At 52.2% G+C, this 21,167-nt stretch overlaps 1 protein-coding gene across 1 annotated transcript; it reads right to left on the bottom strand.

The window, feature by feature from the left end:
- Positions 1-891: 891 nt before the first annotated feature.
- lin37 (lin-37 DREAM MuvB core complex component) lies at positions 892-20,662 on the bottom strand. Its single transcript, XM_078536838.1, has 5 exons — positions 20,529-20,662; positions 6,340-6,506; positions 4,748-4,894; positions 2,913-2,986; positions 892-1,966 (listed from the first exon to the last, which is right to left on the bottom strand). Exons 1-5 carry the CDS (start codon positions 20,566-20,568, stop codon positions 1,885-1,887), a joined length of 510 nt encoding a protein of 169 aa, XP_078392964.1. The 5' UTR covers positions 20,569-20,662; the 3' UTR covers positions 892-1,884.
- Between the last annotated feature and the right edge of the window lie 505 nt (positions 20,663-21,167).

Genomic DNA, 21,167 nt, shown 5'->3' with positions numbered 1-21,167 from the left:
TGTGTAACACTGGGGTACAGCACTGGTGGGGACGGGTCTGTCACTATAACACTGGGGTACAGTACTGGTGGGGACGGGTCTGTCACTGTATAACACTGGGGTACAGCACTGGTGGGGACGGGTCTGTCACTGTGTAACACTGGGGTACAGCACTGGTGGGGACGGGTCTGTCACTATAACACTGGGGTACAGTACTGGTGGGGACAGGTCTGTCACTCTATAACACTGGGGTACAGTACTGGCGGGGACAGGTCTGTCACTGTATAACACTGGGGTACAGTACTGGCGGGGACAGGTCTGTCACTGTATAACACTGGGGTACAACACTGGTGGGGATGGGTCTGTCACTGTATAACACTGGGGTACAGGTGCTTGTGGTCTCGGATATAGTTCAGTGGTCTCTGGTAGGGATCAGTGGTCTGTGGAGTCAGACACTGGTCAATGCTCCTGCAGTACCAGCAGGCTGCATGCTGTGTTAAACAATTGGATAAGGGGCAATGGAGCCTACCTTTCACAACAAAGAACTATTAAACGGACAAAATATTAACTTGAACCAGGAGTGAGGAGATCCAGGAGTAACAAAAACGGGTGTTAGGATTGAAACTAAGCAGGAAGGAAGAGTGAGGGAGAATATCGGAGATGGGAGAACTGGCAGGAATGTAAAGAGGAGCGAAGAGGGGATCTATGAACAGGAGCAGGAACCCTGGCTGATTTCCTCTCTCTCTCTCTAACCCAGGGATCACTGGACAGTGATCAGGAGCAGGAACCCTGGCTGAGTTAGAGGTCGGAGGTGGTGGGTATTTATTATCAAAAGCAGCCGACTGTTTTCGAGCCTTAGTTACCGGCAGAGCGAGTGCATCTGGGTATGAAAAAATCCACACACTCCACATGGCCCATTGGACAGCTTTATTTTCTGAAAGGACAACATTACATCTCAAACATAAACCCAGGGAGAAAGTGGAGAATGTCTGAACGTTAACCATGGCGGGACAAAAAGAAGAAGCCTCTGTACGAACCACCGGGACTAGAAGCCGGGTCCCGACCGGCAGGAGTCTTTCCAGGGCCGCATTAGTCTTACAGTCCTGGGTTTTATGTTCACTCGCAGAGTGGTAGGAAGGGGGAAAATCTCAGCCTGCTCTGGGATCTGGATCAAGGCAATGCCAATCAGATCACCTGCGATTCCGTGGAATGGATCCATACATGCACAATGACACACATGCATACATACACACTGACAAACATTCAGTCAAGTGTAGAGACACACACACACATGCAGACGGATAGACATAGACACGAATTTAAAGACAGACAGGCAGAGACACGGATACATACAAACAAATAGAGAGATATGCAGAAACATATCACAGTCACATACACTCAAACTTCAAGGTGTGCAGACAGTCAAGAACATCCAGACAACCAACACAGACGAAAGACATACACACCAAGACGACAGTTTGCTTCCAGAGGATAGTGAGGAGACAACGATTAGGATCCTGAACTTGCTGATTTTAGCCTCATTCTCTGTCACCCAGAGCCCATGATACTGCAGGGTCTAGACCCCTTGCCCAGCCATGAGCTAACTCAACATCAGAGCAAGGGGGAGAGTTGGGATGTTGATGCTCTGACCAGAGTCAGGGAGAGCGAGGGGGTAATTATCTTAATCCGGGGAGCCCAGAAGAACCAGGAGTGCCTTCAGTCGGAGCCCAATCAGAGACAGGCCAGTAACTCTCTTCCTGTGTATCCTACCGCCAACACGAGGGGTGGGGGTTGGAGGGTTGCAACACGCCCATCTCAATATAATCATGTGCATACAGATCAACGTGGCGTGCTGGGTAAGGATCCCAGCTGGAGTCTCTGTGTAAAGACAGACAGGGTGAGCCCTCACTGCCGCTCAAACATGTCCTTCAGAATCTTCATGCTGTCTGTGTAACGGTGCTGGTTCCTGTGAGAGGACTCCTTCCACCTGAGGGAGGAGAAGACCAGAGAGTGGCTCAGCTACATCAACTCAAACAGGGAAGGTGCAAAACAAAACCTGAGCCACAATGCAACAGACAGACACTGGAAAAGGATTGGGGTCCATTGGGATTGTGTACGGTGGGAGTGAACGGGAAGGGGTTTGGGTCCATTGGGATTGTGTACGGTGGGAGTGAACGGGAAGGGGTTTGGGTCCATTGGGATTGTGTAGATTGTGTGAACGGGAAGGGGTTTGGGTCCATTGGGATTGTGTACGGTGGGAGTGAACGGGAAGGGGTTTGGGTCCATTGGGATTGTGTGCGGTGGGAGTGGACGGGAAGGGGTTTGGGTCCACTGGGATTGTGTACAGTGGGAGTGAACGGGAAGGGGTTTGGGTCCACTGTGATTGTGTACGCTGGGAGTGAATGGGAAGGGGTTTGGGTCCATTGGGATTGTGTACGGTGGGAGTGAACGGGAAGGGGATTGGGATTGTGTACGGTGAGAGTGAACGGGAAGGGGTTTGGGTCCATTGGGATTGTGTACGGTGGGAGTGAACGGGAAGGGGTTTGGGTCCATTGGGATTGTGTACGGTGGGAGTGAACGGGAAGAGGTTTGGGTCCATTGGGATTGTGTACGGTGGGAGTGAATGGGAAGGGGTTTGGGTCCATTGGGATTCTGTACGGTGGGAGTGAACGGGAAGGGGTTTGGGTCCACTGGAATTGTGTACAGTGGGAGTGAACGGGAAGAGGTTTGGATCCATTGGGATCGTGTATGGTGGGAGTGAACGGGAAGGGGTTTGGATTGCCTTTAACCCAACAAGGATAGATCAGTTCCAGGAATTAGTGTGAAATGGGGAGACAGTCTGACCTGACACTTTCCCACAGGGTCTCGAGTGTTGGGACATGGGTTGTTTGAAGGGGGGAGGTTTCAGAATTCACAGTCTAGAATAGACTCACCTCTGTCGAATCTTCTTCCAGCGATCCATGTGATTGTAGAGCAAGGTGGGTACACCAGGGGCATTACTGCGACTCTGAAAGGAACACGGTAAATGGCATGAAGATTTTCCTGATGGGTAAATACACTCGCCTAGAGTGCTACTGAGTCTTCACAGACCCGCGTCCCGTCACCGTGTGGGGGAATCACAGACACAGACCCCCGTCCCGTCACCGTGTGGGGGAATCACAGACACAGATCCGCGTCCCATCACCATGTGGGGGAATCGCAGACACAGACCCACGTCCCGTCACCGTGTGGGGGAATCACAGACACAGACCCGCGTCCCGTCACCGTGTGGGGGAATCACAGACATAGACCCGCGTCCCGTCACCGTGTGGGGGAATCACAGTCACAGACCCACGTCCCGTCACCGTGTGGGGGAATCGCAGACCCACGTCCCGTCACCGTGTGGGGGAATCGCAGACCCACGTCCCGTCACCGTGTGGGGGAATCGCAGACCCACGTCCCGTCACCGTGTGGGGGAATCACAGACCCACGTCCCGTCACCATGGGGGGAATCACAGACCCACGTCCCGTCACCGTGTGGGGGAATCACAGACCCACGTCCCGTCACGGTGTGGTGGAATCACAGACACAGACCCACGTCCCGTCACCGTGTGGGGGAATCACAGACACAGACCCGCGTCCTGTCACCGTGTGGGGGAATCACAGACACAGACTCACGTCCGGTCACCGTGTGGGGGAATCACAGACCCGCGTCCCGTCACCGTGTGGGGGAATCACAGACCCGCGTCCCGTCAGCGTGTGGGGGAATCACAGACATAGACCCGCGTCCCGTCACCGTGTGGGGTAAACAGACACAGACCCACGTCCCGTCACCGTGTGGGGGAATCACAGACCCACGTCCCGTCACCATGTGGGGGAATCACAGACACAGACCCGCGTCCCGTCACCGTGTGGGGGAATCACAGACACAGACTCACGTCCGGTCACCGTGTGGGGGAAATCACAGACCCGCGTCCCGTCACCGTGTGGGGGAATCACAGACCCGCGTCCCGTCAGCGTGTGGGGGAATCACAGACACAGACCCGCGTCCCGTCACCGTGTGGGGTAAACACAGACACAGACCCACGTCCCGTCACCGTGTGGGGGAATCACAGACCCACGTCCCGTCACCGTGTGGGGGAATCACAGACCTGCGTCCCGTCACCGTGTGGTGGAATCACAGACACAGACCCATGTGGGGGAATCACAGACACAGACCCGCGTCCCGTCACCATGTGGGGGAATCACAGACCCGCGTCCCGTCAGCGTGTGGGGGAATCACAGACACAGACCCGCGTCCCGTCACCGTGTGGGGTAAACACAGACACAGACCCACGTCCCGTCACCGTGTGGGGGAATCACAGACCCACATCCCGTCACCGTGTGGGGGAATCACAGACCTGCGTCCCGTCACCGTGTGGTGGAATCACAGACACAGACCCATGTGGGGGAATCACAGACACAGACCCGCGTCCCGTCACCGTGTGGGGGAATCACAGACTCGCGTCCTGTCACCGTGTGGGGGAATCTCAGACACAGACCCGCGTCCCGTCACCGTGTGGGGGAATCACAGACACAGACCCGCGTCCCGTCAGCGTGTGGGGGAAATCACAGACACAGACCCGCGTCCCGTCAGCGTGTTGGGGAATCACAGACACAGACCCACGTCCCGTCACCGTGTGGGGGAATCACAGACCCACGTCCCGTCACCATGTAGGGGAATCACAGACCCGCGTCCCGTCACCATGTGGGGGAATCACAGACCCGCGTCCCGTCAGCGTGTGGTTACCATGTTGATATCGAGCGGTTTTTCTGTGGAAGGTAGTGGAGATGGAATGCGCAGACTGACAGGATGACCTCGTGTGTTCAGGGAGCAGGGGATGGGGACTGGCAGTCTGTAAATATCCTGACACTTCCCGTTCATCACCTCAGCAACCTGCAAAAGGAGAAATCCAATCACTCATCACTTGTTCCAGAAATCCCAAGCGGCTTCCATATGGAGAGCGTGGCTACCCCTCACAACCCACACGCTCCCCTCACCACACCCCACAACCACCCCTTGCTCCCCCGCCCTGTCTGACCCAGGGTCTACCCCCCTCCTCACCCTGTGCCCCCCCCAATCCTCTCTGACCCAGGCAGCAGTAGACCACTCGGCCCCACCATTCAATATGATCATGGCTGATCTTGGGCTTCAACTCCATTTACCCGCCCGCTCCCCATATCCCTTAGTTCCACAAGACACCAAAAATCTATCCCAGCTTTAAATGTATTCAGCGATGGAGCATCCACAACCCTCTGGGGTAGAGAATTCCAAAGGTTCACAACCCTTTGTATGAAGAAATTTCTCCTCATCTCAGCCCTAAGTGATCAGCTCCTTATCCTGAGACTGTGCCCCCGTGTTTTAGACTGCCCGACCAGTGGAAACAATCTCTCAGCGTCCACCCCATCAAAGCCCTTCAGAATCTTGGATTTTTCAATGAGATCGTCTCTCATTCTTCTAAACTCCAGAATGTATAAGCCCAGTTTACTCAGCCTCTCATCATAGGACAGTCCCCTCATCCCGGGGACCAAGCCAGTGATCCTTCTCTGTACCACCTCCAATGTAAGTCTATCCTTCCTTAAATGTGGAGACCAAAGCTGCGCACAGTATTCCAGATGTGGTCTCACCAAAACCTGGTACAACTGCAGCAAGATTTCTTTATTCTTGTACTCCAATCCCCTGCAGTAAAGGCCAACGTGCTATTTTCCTTCCTAACTGCTTGCTGTATCTGCATGCTAACTTTCTGCACTCCTTCTACAGACACACCCAAGTCCCTCTGAACCTCAACGTTCACACGGTTCTCACCTTTTTAAAAAAACATTCTACTTTTCTATTCTTATGACCAAAGTGAGAAACTTCACACTTCCCCACATTATACTCCATCTTGTTGCCCACTCACCTAACCTGTCTATATCTCTCTGCAGTCTCTCAGTGTCCTCCCCACAGCTTACCTTCCCACCCAGCTTGGTATCATCAGCAAACTTAGAGAGCTGATCCTTGTGGCACTCCAGTATTCACTGCCTGCCAACTGGAAAAAGCCCCGTTTATCCCTACTCTCTGTTTCCTGTCTATTAACCAATCTTCTATCCATGCTAACATATTACCCCAACTACATAGGCCCTTATTTTGCCTGTTAACCTTCTATGCGGCACCTCATCGAATGCCTTTTGGAAATCCAGGTATACTACATCTACTGGTTGCCTTTATTTACCCTACCAATTACATCCTGAGAAAACTCTGATAAATTTGTCAAACAGGATTTCCCTTTTGTCAAACGCTGTCTGATCATACATTATTAAGGCTTCCTTAATAATAGAATTGGGTGGAAGACACCAACTCACCTCCTCATCCTCAAGTGCAGCAGGTGGTTGGGGACTTGGGGTGCGTGCCCCCTCCCGGAGGGTGGGGTTGTTCCTCATCCAGGCCCTGCAGATGGGGTACAGGGGTGTATTCTCATTGAACTGAGCCAGGTCCACACTGCGGTCAAACAGTTTCATTGTGTAGGCATCTGTGGAGCACAACACAGCATCTCAGTAACAACACATGTGCGTCAGAGTCCCCCTTATAGACCATTATAGATCCTCTCCATTACAGCCCAACACACCCCCTCATTACAGCCACTCTCTATTACAGCCCAACACAGCCCCTCTCTATTACAGCTCAACACATCCCCTCATTACATCCCAACACACCCCCTCTCTATTACAGCCCAGCACACACCCTCATTACAGCCCAAGACACACCCTCATTACAGCCCCTCTATTACAGCCCAACACACACCCTCATTACAGCCACTCTCTATTACAGCCCAACACAACCCCTCTCTATTACAGCTCAACACATCCCCTCATTACATCCCAACACACCCCCTCTCTATTACAGCCCAGCACACACCCTCATTACAGCCCAAGACACACCCTCATTACAGCCCCTCTATTACAGCCCAACACACACCCTCATTACAGCCCCTCTCTATTACAGCCCAACACACCCCCCCATGACAGCCCCTCTAGTACAACCCAACACACCCTCTCATTGCAGCCCCTCTCTATTACAGCCCAACACACGCCCTCATTACAGCCCCGCTCTATTACAGCACAACACATCCCCTCATTACAGTCGAACACACCCCCTCTCTATTACAGCCCTCTATTAAGGTCCAGGCCACACACTCATTACAGCCCAACAAACCCCCTCATTACAGCTCCTCTCTATTATAGTCCAACACATCCCCTCATTACGGCCCCTCTCTATTACAGCCCAACACATCCCCTCATTACAGCCCCTCTCTATTACAGCCCCTGTCTAATACAGCCCCTGTCTAATACAGCCCCTGTCTAATACAGCCCCTGTCTAATACAGCCCAACACACCCCCTCATTATAGCCCCTCTCTATTACAGTCCAACACACCCCCTCATTACAGCCCCTCTATATTACAGCCCAACACACCCCCTCATGACAGCCCCTCTCTATTACAGCCCAACACACCCCCTCATGACAGCCCCTCCCGATTACAGCTCAACACACCCCCTCATTACAGCCCAACACACGCCCTCTCTATTACAGCCCCTCTATTACAGTCCAACACACACCCGTATTACAGCCACTCTCCTCATTACAGCCTAACACACCTTATTACAGCCCCTTTCTATTACAATCCAACACACCCCCTTATTACAACCTCTCTCTGTTACAGCTCAACACATCCCCTCACTACAGCCCAACACACCCCTCTCTATTACAGCCCCTCTATTACAGTCCAACACACACCCTCATTACAGCCACTCTCCTCATTACAGCCCAACACACACGTTCGTGACAGCTCCTCTCTATGACACACCCCCTCATTACAGCCCCTCTCTGACAGTCCAATTCACCCCCTCATTACAGCCCCTCTATTACAGTCCAGCAAACACCCTCATTACAACCACTCTCTTCATTACAGCCCAACACACACCCTCATTACAGCCCATCTCTATGACAGTCCAACAAACCCCCTCATTACAGCCCCTCTCTATTACAGCTCAACACATCCCCTCATTACAGCCCCTCTCTATTACAGTCCAACACACGCCCTCATTACAGCCCCTCTCTAATACAACCCAACACACCCTCTCATTACAGCCCCTCTCTATGACAGCTCAACACATCCCCTCATTACAGCCCCTCCCTATTACAGTCCAACACATCCCCCTCATTACAGCCCCTCTATTACAGCCCCTCTCTATTACAGCCAAACACACCCCCTCATTACAGCCGAACAGACCCCCTCTCTATTACAGCCCTCTATTACAGTCCAACACACACCCTCATTACAGCCCAACACACGCCCTCATTACAGCCCCTCTCTATTACAGCCCAACACACACCCTCATTACAGCCCCTTTCTATTACAGCTCAACACACCCCCTCATTACAGCCCCTCTCTATTACAGTCCAACACACCCCCTCATTACAGCCCCCTCTATTAGAGCCCCAACACACGCCCTCATTACAGCCCCTCTCTATTACAGCTCAACACAACTCCTCACTACAGCCCAACACACCCCTCTCTATTACAGCCCCTCTCTATTACAGTCCAACACACCCCCTCATTACAGCCCCCTCTATTAGAGCCCAACACACGCCCTCATTACAGCCCCTCTCTATTACAGCCCAACACACACCCTCATTACAGCCCCTTTCTATTACAGCTCAACACACCCCCTCATTACAGCCCCCTCTATTAGAGCCCCAACACACGCCCTCATTACAGCCCCTCTCTATTACAGCCCAACACACACCCTCATTACAGCCCCTTTCTATTACAGCTCAACACACCCCCTCATTACAGCCCCTCTCTATTACAGTCCAACACACCCCCTCATTACAGCCCCCTCTATTAGAGCCCCAACACACCCCCTCATTACAGCCCCCTCTATTAGAGCCCAACACACGCCCTCATTACAGCCCCTCTCTATTACAGCTCAACACATCCCCTCACTACAGCCCAACACACCCCCTCTCTATTACAGCCCCTCTATTACAGCCCAACACACCCCCTCTCTATTACAGCCCTCTATTACAGTCCAACACACACCCTCATTACAGCCCAACACACGCCCTCATTACAGCCCCTCTCTATTACAGCCCAACACACACCCTCATTACAGCCCCTTTCTATTACAGCTCAACACACGCCCTCATTACAGCCCCGCTCTATTACAGCTCAACGCATCCCCTCATTACAGCCGAACACACCCCCTCTCTATTACAGCCCTCTATTACAGTCCAACACACACCCTCATTACAGCCCAACACACGCCCTCATTACAGCCCCTCTCTATTACAGCCCAACACACACCCTCATTACAGCCCCTTTCTATTACAGCCCAACACACACCCTCATTACAGCCCCTTTCTATTACAGCTCAACACACCCCCTCATTACAGCCCCTCTCTATTACAGCCCAACACACCCCCTCATTACAGCCCCCACTATTAGAGCCCCAACACACGCCCTCATTACAGCCCCTCGCTATTACAGCTCAACACAACTCCTCACTACAGCCCAACACACCCCTCTCTATTACAGCCCCTCTCTATTACAGTCCAACACACCCCCTCATTACAGCCCCCTCTATTAGAGCCCAACACACGCCCTCATTACAGCCCCTCTCTATTACAGCTCAACACATCCCCTCACTACAGCCCAACACACCCCCTCTCTATTACAGCCCCTCTATTACAGCCCAACACACACCCTCATTACAGCCCCTTTCTATTACAGCTCAACACACCCCCTCTTTATTACAGTCCAACACACACCCTCATTACAGCCACTCTCCTCATTACAGCCCAACACACGCCCTCATTACAGCCCCTCTCTATTACAGCCCAACACACGCCCTCATTACAGCCCCGCTCTATTACAGCTCAACGCATCCTCTCATTACAGCCGAACACACCCCCACTCTATTACAGCCCTCTATTACAGTCCAACACACACCCTCATTACAGCCCAACACACGCCCTCATTATAGCCCCTCTCTATTACAGCCCAACACACACCCTCATTACAGCCCCTTTCTATTACAGCTCAACACACCCCCTCATTACAGCCCCTCTCTATTACAGTCCAACACACCCCCTCATTACAGCCCCCTCTATTAGAGCCCAACACACGCCCTCATTACAGCCCCTCTCTATTACAGCTCAACACATCCCCTCACTACAGCCCAACACACCCCCTCTCTATTACAGCCCCTCTATTACAGCCCAACACACACCCTCATTACAGCCCCTTTCTATTACAGCTCAACACACCCCCTCTTTATTACAGCCCAGCACACACCCTCATTACAGCCACTCTCCTCATTACAGCCCAACACACACCCTCATTACAGCCCCTCTCTATTACAGCCCAACACACGCCCTCATTACAGCCCCGCTCTATTACAGCTCAACGCATCCCCTCATTACAGCCGAACACACCCCCTCTCTATTACAGCCCTCTATTACAGTCCAACACACACCCTCATTACAGCCCAACACACGCCCTCATTACAGCCCCTCTTTATTACAGTCCAACACACACCCTCATTACAGCCCCTTTCTATTACAGCTCAACACACCCCCTCATTACAGCCCCTCTCTATTACAGTCCAACACACCCCCTCATTACAGCCCCCTCTATTAGAGCCCCAACACACGCCCTCATTACAGCCCCTCTCTATTACAGCTCAACACAACTCCTCAACTACAGCCCAACACACCCCTCTCTATTACAGCCCCTCTATTACAGTCCAACACACACCCTCATTACAGCCACTCTCCTCATTACAGCCCCTCTCTATTACAGTCCAACACACACCCTCATTACAGCCCCCTCTATTACAGCCCAACACACGCCCTCATTACAGCCCCTCTCTATTACAGCTCAACACATCCCCTCACTACAGCCCAACACACCCCCTCTCTATTACAGCCCCTCTATTACAGTCCAACACACACCCTCATTACAGCCACTCTCCTCATTACAGCCCAACACACCCCCTCCTTACAGCCCCTCTCTATTACAGTCCAACACACGCCCTCATTACAGCCCCTCTCTAATACAGCCCAACACACCCCTCATTACAGACCCTCTCTATGACAGCTCAACACATCTCCTCATTACAGCCCCTCTCTATTACAGTCCAACACACCCCCTCATTACAGCCCCTCTATTACAGCCCAACACACCCCCTCATGACAGCCCCTCTCCATTACAGCCCAACACACCCCCTCATTACAGCCCCTCTCTATTACAACACAACACACGCCCTCATTACAGCCCCTCTCTATTACAGCTCAACACATCCCCTCACTACAGCCCAACACACCCCACTCTATTACAGTCCCCCTATTACAGTCCAACACACACCCTCATTACAGCCAATCTCCTCATTACAGCCCGACACACACCTTCGTGACAGCTCCTCTTTATGACACACCCCCTCATTACAGCCACTCTCCTCATTACAGCCCAACACACCCCCACATTACAGCCCCTCTCTATGACAGTCCAACAAACCCCCTCATTACAGCACCTCTCTATTACAGCTCAACACATCTGCTCATTACAGATCAACACCACCCCTCTCTATTACAGCCCAGCATACACCCTCATTACAGCCACTCACCTCATTACAGCTCAACACATCCCCTCATTACAGCCCAACACACTCCTTCTCTATTACAGCCCCTCTATTACAGGCCAACACCCCCTCTCTATTACAGCCCTCTATTACAGTCCAACACACACCCTCATTACAGCCCAACACACGCCCTCATTACATCCCCTCTCTATTACAGCCCAACACACACCCTCATTACAGCCCCTTTCTATTACAGCTCAACACACCCCCTCATTACAGCCCCTCTCTATTACAGTCCAACACACCCCTTCATTACAGCCCCCTCTATTAGAGCCCCAACACACGCCCTCATTACAGCCCCTCTCTATTACAGCTCAACACATCCCCTCACTACAGCCCAACACACCCCCTCTCTATTACAGCCCCTCTATTACAGTCCAACACACACCCTCATTACAGCCACTCTCCTCATTACAGCCCAACACACCCCCTCCTTACAGCCCCTCTCTATTACAGTCCAACACATGCCCTCATTACAGCCCCTCTCTAATACAGCCCAACACACCCCCTCATTACAGACCCTCTCTATGACAGCTCAACACATCTCTTCATTACAGCCCCTCTCTATTACAGTCCAACACACCCCCTCATTACAGCCCCTCTATTACAGCCCCTCTCTATTACAGCCCAACACACCCCCTCATGACAGCCCCTCTCTAGTACAGCCCAACACACCCCCTCATGACAGCCCCACTCTATTACAGCCAAACACACCCCCTCATTACAGCCCCTCTCTATTACAACCCAACACATGCCCTCATTACAGCCCCTCTCTATTACAGCTCAACACATCCCCTCACTACAGCCCAACACACCCCACTCTATTACAGTCCCCCTATTACAGTCCAACACACACCCTCATTACAGCCAATCTCCTCATTACAGCCCGACACACACCTTCGTGACAGCTCCTCTTTATGACACACCCCCTCATTACAGCCACTCTCCTCATTACAGCCTAACACACCCCCACATTACAGCCCCTCTCTATGACAGTCCAACAAACCCCCTCATTACAGCACCTCTCTATTACAGCTCAACACATCCGCTCATTACAGACCAACACCCCCCTCTCTATTACAGCCCAGCATACACCCTCATTACAGCCACTCGCCTCATTACAGCTCAACACATTCCCTCATTACAGCCCAACACACTCCTTCTCTATTACAGCCCCTCTATTACAGGCCAACACCCCCCTCATTACAGCCCCTCTCTATTACAGTCCAACACACGCCCTCATTACAGCCCCGCTCTATTACAGCTCAACGCATACCCTCATTACAACCGAACACACCCCCTCTCTATTACAGCCCAACACACCCCCTCATTACAGGCCCTCTCTATGACAGTCCAACAAACCCCCTCATTACAGCCTCTCTCTATTACAGCTAAACACATCCCCTCATTACAGCCCAAAACACTTCCTCTCTATTACAGCCCCTCTATTACAGTCCAACCCACACCCTCATTACAGCCCCTATCTATGACAGCCCAACTCACCCCCTCATTACAGCCCCTCTCTATTACAGCCCAACACAACCCCTCATTACAGCCCCTCTCTATTACAACCCAACACATGCCCTCATTACAGCCCCTCTCTATTACAGCTCAACACATCCCCTCACTACAGCCCAAAACAACCCACTCTACTACAACCCCTCTATTACAGTCCAACACACATCCTCATTACAGCCAATCTCCTCATTACAGCCCGACACACACCTTCGTGACAGCTCCTCTCTATGACACACCCCCTGATTACAGCCACTCTCCTCATTACAGCCCAACACACACCCTCGTTACAGCCCCTCTCTATGACAGTCCAATTCACCCCCTCATTACAGCCCCCTCTATTACAGCCCAACACACGCCCTCATTACAGCCCCTCTCTATTACAGCTCAACACATCCCCTCACTACAGCCCAACACACCCCCCCTCTATTACAGCCCAACACACGCCCTCATTACAGCCCCGCTCTATTACAGCTCAACACATCCCCTCACTACAGCCCAACACACACCCTCTCTATTACAGCCCCTCTATTACAGTCCAACACACACCCTCATTACAGCCCAACACACCCCCTCTTTATTACAGCCCAGCACACACCCTCATTACAGCCACTCTCCTCATTACAGTCCAACACACACCCTCAATACAGCCCCCTCTATTAGAGTCCAACACACGCCCTCATTACAGCCCCTCTCTATTACAGCTCAACACATCCCCTCACTACAGCTCAACACACCCCCACTCTATTACAGCCCCTCTATTACAGTCCAATACACACCCTCATTACAGCCACTCTCCTCAATACAGCCCCTCTCTAATACAGCCCAACACACCCCCTCATTACAGCCCCTCTCTATGAGAGCCCAACACACCCCCTCATTATAGCCCCTCTCTATGAGAGCCCAACACACCCCATCATTACAGCCCCTCTCTATTACAGCTAAACACATCCCCTCATTACAGCCCAAAACACTTCCTCTCTATTACAGCCCCTCTATTACAGGCCAACCCACACCCTCATTACAGCCCCTCTATTACAGCCCCTCTCTATTACAGTCCAACACACCCCCTCATTACAGCCCCTCTATTACAGCCCAACACACCCCCTCATGACAGCCCCTCTCTATTACAGCCCAACACAACCCCTCATTACAGCCCCTCTCTATTACAACCCAACACATGCCCTCATTACAGCCCCTCTCTATTACAGCTCAACACATCCCCTCACTACAGCCCAAAACACCCCACTCTACTACAACCCCTCTATTACAGTCCAACACACATCCTCATTACAGCCAATCTCCTCATTACAGCCCGACACACACCTTCGTGACAGCTCCTCTCTATGACACACCCCCTGATTACAGCCACTCTCCTCATTACAGCCCAACACACACCCTCGTTACAGCCCCTCTCTATGACAGTCCAATTCACCCCCTCATTACAGACCCTCTATTACAGTCCAGCAAGCACCCTCATTACAGCCACTCTCCTCATTACAGCCCAACACACCCCCTCATTACAGCCCCTCTCAATGAAAGTCCAACAAACCCCCTCATTACAGCTCCTATTACAGCTCAACACATCCCCTCTTTACAGCCCAGCACACCCCCTCTTTATTACAGCACAGCACACACCCTCATTACAGCCACTCTCCTCATTACAGCCCAACACACCCCCTCATTACAGCCCCTCTCTATTACAACCCAACACATGCCCTCATTACAGCCCCTCTCTATTACAGGTCAACACATCCCCTCATTACAGCCCAACACACCCCCTCTTTATTACAGCCCAGCACACACCCTCATTACAGCCACTCTCCTCATTACAGCCCAACACACCCCCGCATTACAGCCCCTCTCTATTACACCCCAACACATGCCCTCATTACAGCCCCTCTCTATTACAGTCCAACACACCCCCTCAATACAGCCCCCTCTATTAGAGTCCAACACACGCCCTCATTACAGCCCCTCTCTATTACAGCTCAACACATCCCCTCACTACAGCTCAACACACCCCCACTCTATTACAGCCCCTCTATTACAGTCCAATACACACCCTCATTACAGCCACTCTCCTCAATACAGCCCCTCTCTAATACAGCCCAACACACCCCCTCATTACAGCCCCTCTCTATGAGAGCCCAACACACCCCCTCATTATAGCCCCTCTCTATGAGAGCCCAACACACCCTCTCATTACAGCCCCTCTCTATGAGAGCCCAACACACCCCCTCATTACAGCTTCTCTCTATTACAGTCCAACACACCCCCTCATTACAGCCCCCTCTATTAGAGCCCAACACACGCCCTCATTACAGCCCCTCTCTATTACAGCTCAACACATCCCCTCACTACAGCCCAACACATACCCTCTCTATTACAGCCCTTCTATTACAGTCCAACACACACCCTCATTACAGCCACTCTCCTCATTACAGCCCAACACCCTCCCTCCTTACAGCCCCTCTCTATTACAGTCCAACACATGCCCTCATTACAGCCCCTCTCTATGACAGCTCAACACATCTCCTCATTACAGCCCCTCTCTATTACAGCCCAACACACGCCCTCATTACAGCCCCGCTCTATTACAGCACAACACATCCCCTCATTACAGTCGAACACACCCCCTCTCTATTACAGCCCTCTATTAAGGTCCAGGCCACACACTCATTACAGCCCAACAAACCCCCTCATTACAGCCCCTCTCTATGACAGTCCAACACACCCCCTCATTACAGCCCCTCTCTATTATAGTCCAACACACCCCCTCATTACGGCCCCTCTCTATTACAGCCCAACACATCCCCTCATTACAGCCCCTCTCTATTACAGCCCCTGTCTAATACAGCCCAACACACCCCCTCATTATAGCCCCTCTCTATTACAGTCCAACACACCCCCTCATTACAGCCCCTCTATATTACAGCCCAACACACCCCCTCATGACAGCCCCTCTCTATTACAGCCCAACACACCCCCTCATGACAGCCCCTCCCTATTACAGCTCAACACACCCCCTCATTACAGCCCAACACACCCCCTCTCTATTACAGCCCCTCTATTACAGTCCAACACACACCTGTATTACAGCCAGTCTCCTCATTACAGCCTAACACACCTTATTACAGCCCCTTTCTATTACAATCCAACACACCCCCTTATTACAGCCTCTCTCTATTACAGCTCAACACATCCCCTCACTACAGCCCAACACACCCCTCTCTATTACAGCCCTCTATTACAGTCCAACACACACCCTCATTATGGCCACTCTCCTCACACACACACGTTCGTGACAGCTCCTCTCTGACACACTCCCTCATTACAGCCCCTCTCTGACAGTCCAATTCACCCCCTCATTACAGCCCCTCTATTACAGTCCAGAAAACACCCTCATTACAACCACGCTCCTCATTACAGCCCAACACACACCCTCATTACAGCCCATCTCTATGACAGTCCAACAAACCCCCTCATTACAGCCCCTCTCTATTACAGCTCAACACATCCCCTCACTACAGCCCAACACACCCCACTCTATTACAGCCCCTCTATTACAGTCCAACACACATCCTCATTACAGCCAATCTCCTCATTACAGCCCAACACACACCTTCGTGAGAGCTCCTCTCTATGACACACCCCCTCATTACAGCCACTCTCCTCATTACAGCTCAACACACCCCCTCATTACAGCCTCTCTCCATGACAGTCCAATTCACCCCCTCATTACAGCCCCCTCTATTACAGCCCAACACACGCCCTCATTACAGCCCCTCTCTATTACAGCTCAACACATCCCCTCACTACAGCCCAACACACCCCCTCTCTATTACAGTCCAACACACACCCTCATTACAGCCACTCTCCTCATTACAGCCCAACACACCCCCTCCTTACAGCCCCTCTCTATGGCAGCTCAACACATCTCCTCATTACAGCCCCTCTCTATTACAGTCCAACACACCCCCTCATTACAGCCCCTCTATTACAGCCCCTCTCTATTACAGCCCAACACACCCCCTCATGACAGCCCCTCTCTATTACAGCCCAACACACCCCCTCATGACAGCCCCACTCTATTACAGCCAAACACACCCCCTCATTACAGCCCCTCTCTATTACAGCTCAACACATCCCCTCACTACAGCCCAACACACCCCACTCTATTACAGTCCCTCTATTACAGTCCAACACACACCCTCATTACAGCCAATCTCCTCATTACAGCCCGACACACACCTTCGTGACAGCTCCTCTTTATGACACACCTCCTCATTACAGCCACTCTCCTCATTACAGCCCAACACACCCCCTCATTACAGCCCCTCTCTATGACAGTCCAACAAACTCCCTCATTACAGCACCTATTACAGCTCAACACATCCCCTGATTACAGCCCAACACACCCCCTCTCTATTACAGCCCAGCATACACCCTCATTATAGCCACTCACCTCATTACAGCTCAACACATCCCCTCATTACAGCCCAACACACTCCTTCTCTATTACAGACCCTCTATTACAGTCCAACACTCCCCTCATTACAGCCCCTCTCTATTACAGTCCAACACACGCCCTCATTACAGCCCCGCTCTATTACAGCTCAACGCATCCCCTCATTACAACCGAACACACCCCCTCTCTATTACAGCCCAACACACCCCCTCATTACAGCCCCTCTCTATGACAGTCCAACAAACCCCCTCATTACAACCCCTCTCTTTGAGAGCCCAACACACCCCCTCATTACAGCCCCTCTCTATTACAGTCCAACACACCCCCTCAATACAGCCCCCTCTATTAGAGCCCAACACACGCCCTCATTACAGCCCCTCTCTATTACAGCTCAACACATCCCCTCACTACAGCCCAACACACCCCCACTCTATTACAGCCCCTCTATTACAGTCCAATACACACCCTCATTACAGCCACTCTCCTCAATACAGCCCCTCTCTAATACAGCCCAACACACCCCCTCATTACAGCCCCTCTCTATTACAGTCCAACACACCTCATTACAGCCTCCTCTATTAGAGCCCAACACACGCCCTCATTACAGCCCCTCTCTATTACAGCTCAACACATCCCCTCACTACAGCCCAACACCCCCCTCTCTATTACAGCCCCTCTATTACAGTCCAACACACCCCCTCATAACAGCCACTCTCCTCATTACAACCCAACACACCCCCTCATTACAGCCCCTCTCTATTACAGTCCAACACACACCCTCATAACAGCCACTCTCCTCATTACAGCCCCTCTCTATTACAGTCCAACACACACCCTCATTACAGCCCAACACACCTCATCATTACAGCCCCTCTCTATTACAGCTCAACACATCCCCTCATTACAGCCCAACATGCCCCCTCTCTATTACAGCCTCTCTATTACAGTCCAACACACACCCTCATTACAACCACTCTCCTCATTACAGCCCAACACACCCCCTCATTACAGCCCCTCTCTATGACTGTCCAACACACCCCCTCATTACAGCCTCTCTCTATTACAGCCCAACATCCCCCCTCGTTACAGCCCCTCACTATTACAGCTCAACACACATGCTCGTTATAGCCCCTCTCCATTACAGCCCAACGCACACCCACATTACAGCCCCTCTCCATTACACCCAACACACACCCTCATTACAACTCCTCTCCATTATACCCAACACACACCCTCATTACAGCCCCTCTCTATTACAGCCCAACACACACCCTCATTACAGCCCCTTTCTATTACAGCTCAACACATCCCCTCATTACAGCCCCTCTCTATTACAGTCCAACACACACCCTCATTACAGCCCCCTCTATTAGAGCCCAACACACGCCCTCATTACAGCCCCTCTCTATTACAGCTCAACACATCCCCTCACTACAGCCCAACACACCCCCTCTCTATTACAGCCCCTCTATTACAGTCCAACACACACCCTCATAACAGCCACTCTCCTCATTACAGCCCAACACACCCCCTCATTACAGCCCCTCTCTATTACAGTCCAACACACACCCTCATAACAGCCACTCTCCTCATTACAGCCCAACACACCCCCTCATTACAGCCCCTCTCTATTACAGTCCAACACACACCCTCATAACAGCCACTCTCCTCATTACAGCCCAACACACCCCCTCATTACAGCCCCTCTCTATTACAGTCCAACACACACCCTCATAACAGCCACTCTCCTCATTACAGCCCAACACACCCCCTCATTACAGCCCCTCTCTATTACAGCCCAACACACCTCATTACAGCCCCTCTCTATTACAGTCCAACACACACCCTCATTGCAGCCCAACACACCCCATCATTACAGCCCCTCTCTATTACAGCTCAACACATCCCCTCATTACAGCCCAACATGCCCCCTCTCTATTACAGCCTCTCTATTACAGTCCAACACACACCCTCATTACAACCACTCTCCTCATTACAGCCCAACACACCCCCTCATTACAGCCCCTCTCCATGACTGTCCAACACAACCCCTCATTACAGCCTCTCTCTATTACAGCCCAATATCCCCCCTCGTTACAGCCCCTCACTATTACAGCTCAACACACATGCTCGTTATAGCCCCTCTCCATTACAGCCCAACGCACACCCTCATTACAGCCCCTCTCCATTACACCCAACACACACCCTCATTACAACTCCTCTCCATTATACCCAACACACACCCTCATTACAGCCCTTCTCTATTACAGCCCAACACACACCCTCATTACAGCCCCTTTCTATTACAGCCCCTCTCTATTACAGTCCAACACACCCCCTCATTACAGCCCCTCTCTATTACAGTTCAACACACATGCTCGTTATAGCCCCTCTCCATTACACCCAACACACACCCTCATTACAGGCCCTCCCCATTACACCCAACACACATTACAACCCCTCTCCATTACAACACAGCCTCTAAACATTACAGCTAACACACACCCTCATTATAGCCTCTCTCCATTACAGCCAGCTTACACCACCTCAATATAGTCCCTTACCATCAATCTCTGTTCCTTCCCATTACATTGCATCATTACAGTCCATTACAGCCACTCTCCATCATGTTTCTTTACATCACCTCGTTACACCCAATTACACTGCCAACCCATACAACCACTCTTGCTTCTAATAGCCCCATACATCCCCTCCTGGTGACAGCTCACAGCCAGGTTTCTCCCCTTCAAACCCACCCTCCGAAAGATTCAACTTCTCATTCCAGTCCTGGTGTCTGTGTCTGGGTGTGCGTGCTACAGGTTATACCTCCCTCTAGTTTATACCTCCTTCCCGTTTAAATCTTACTCGGTCTCTGCTGGCCACCCTCACATCCACCATCCTCCATTTCCTTCCTTTTCTTCCGGCGCTGATGTGGAAACCGTGTGGAGGGCCTGGAACAGCAACAGAAAAAATAGCTAGTGACACAGAGAGAGAGAGAGAGAGAGACAGAGAGGGGGAGGAGTGGGAAGGGGGAGGGGAAGGAGTGGGAAGGGGAGGGGGAGGAGTGGGGAAGGGGAGGGGGAGGAGTGGGAAGGGGAGGGGGAGGAGTGGGAAGGGGAGGGGGAGGAGTGGGGAAGGGGAGGGGGAGGAGTGGGAAGGGGAGGGGGAGGAGTGGGAAGGGGAGGGGGAGGAGTGGGAAGGGGAGGGGGAGGAGTGGGAAGGGGAGGGGGAGGAGTGGGAAGGGGAGGGGGAGGAGTGGGAAGGGGAGGGGGAGGAGTGGGAAGGGGAGGGGGAGGAGTGGGAAGGGGAGGGGGAGGAGTGGGAAGGGGAGGGGGAGGAGTGGGAAGGGGAGGGGGAGGAGTGGGAAGGGGAGGGGGAGAGAGTGGGAAGGGGAGGGGGAGGAGTGGGAAGGGGAGGGGGAGGAGTGGGAAGGGGAGGGGGAGGAGTGGGAAGGGGAGGGGGGAGGAGTGGGAAGGGGAGGGGGAGGAGTGGAAGGGGAGGGGG

This window comes from Cetorhinus maximus, unplaced genomic scaffold (genome assembly GCF_964194155.1).
Source record: "Cetorhinus maximus unplaced genomic scaffold, sCetMax3.hap1.1 HAP1_SCAFFOLD_1587, whole genome shotgun sequence".
NCBI classification, from domain to species: Eukaryota; Metazoa; Chordata; class Chondrichthyes; order Lamniformes; family Cetorhinidae; genus Cetorhinus; species Cetorhinus maximus.
Note: the sequence above shows the minus strand (reverse complement) of the source record. Positions and strands in the feature narration are given on the sequence as shown.

Excerpts from the sequence above, each read along its gene's own strand:
- lin37 (XM_078536838.1), bottom strand. The coding sequence starts at position 20,568 with ATGGAGGATGGTGGATGTGAGGGTGGCCAGCAGAGACCGA. Across the intron at positions 6,507-20,528 it reads GGGTGGCCAGCAGAGACCGA|ATGCCTACACAATGAAACTG; the intron begins GTAAGATTTAAA and ends TGTGCTCCACAG. Across the intron at positions 1,967-2,912 it reads TGGAAGAAGATTCGACAGAG|GTGGAAGGAGTCCTCTCACA; the intron begins GTGAGTCTATTC and ends CTCCTCCCTCAG.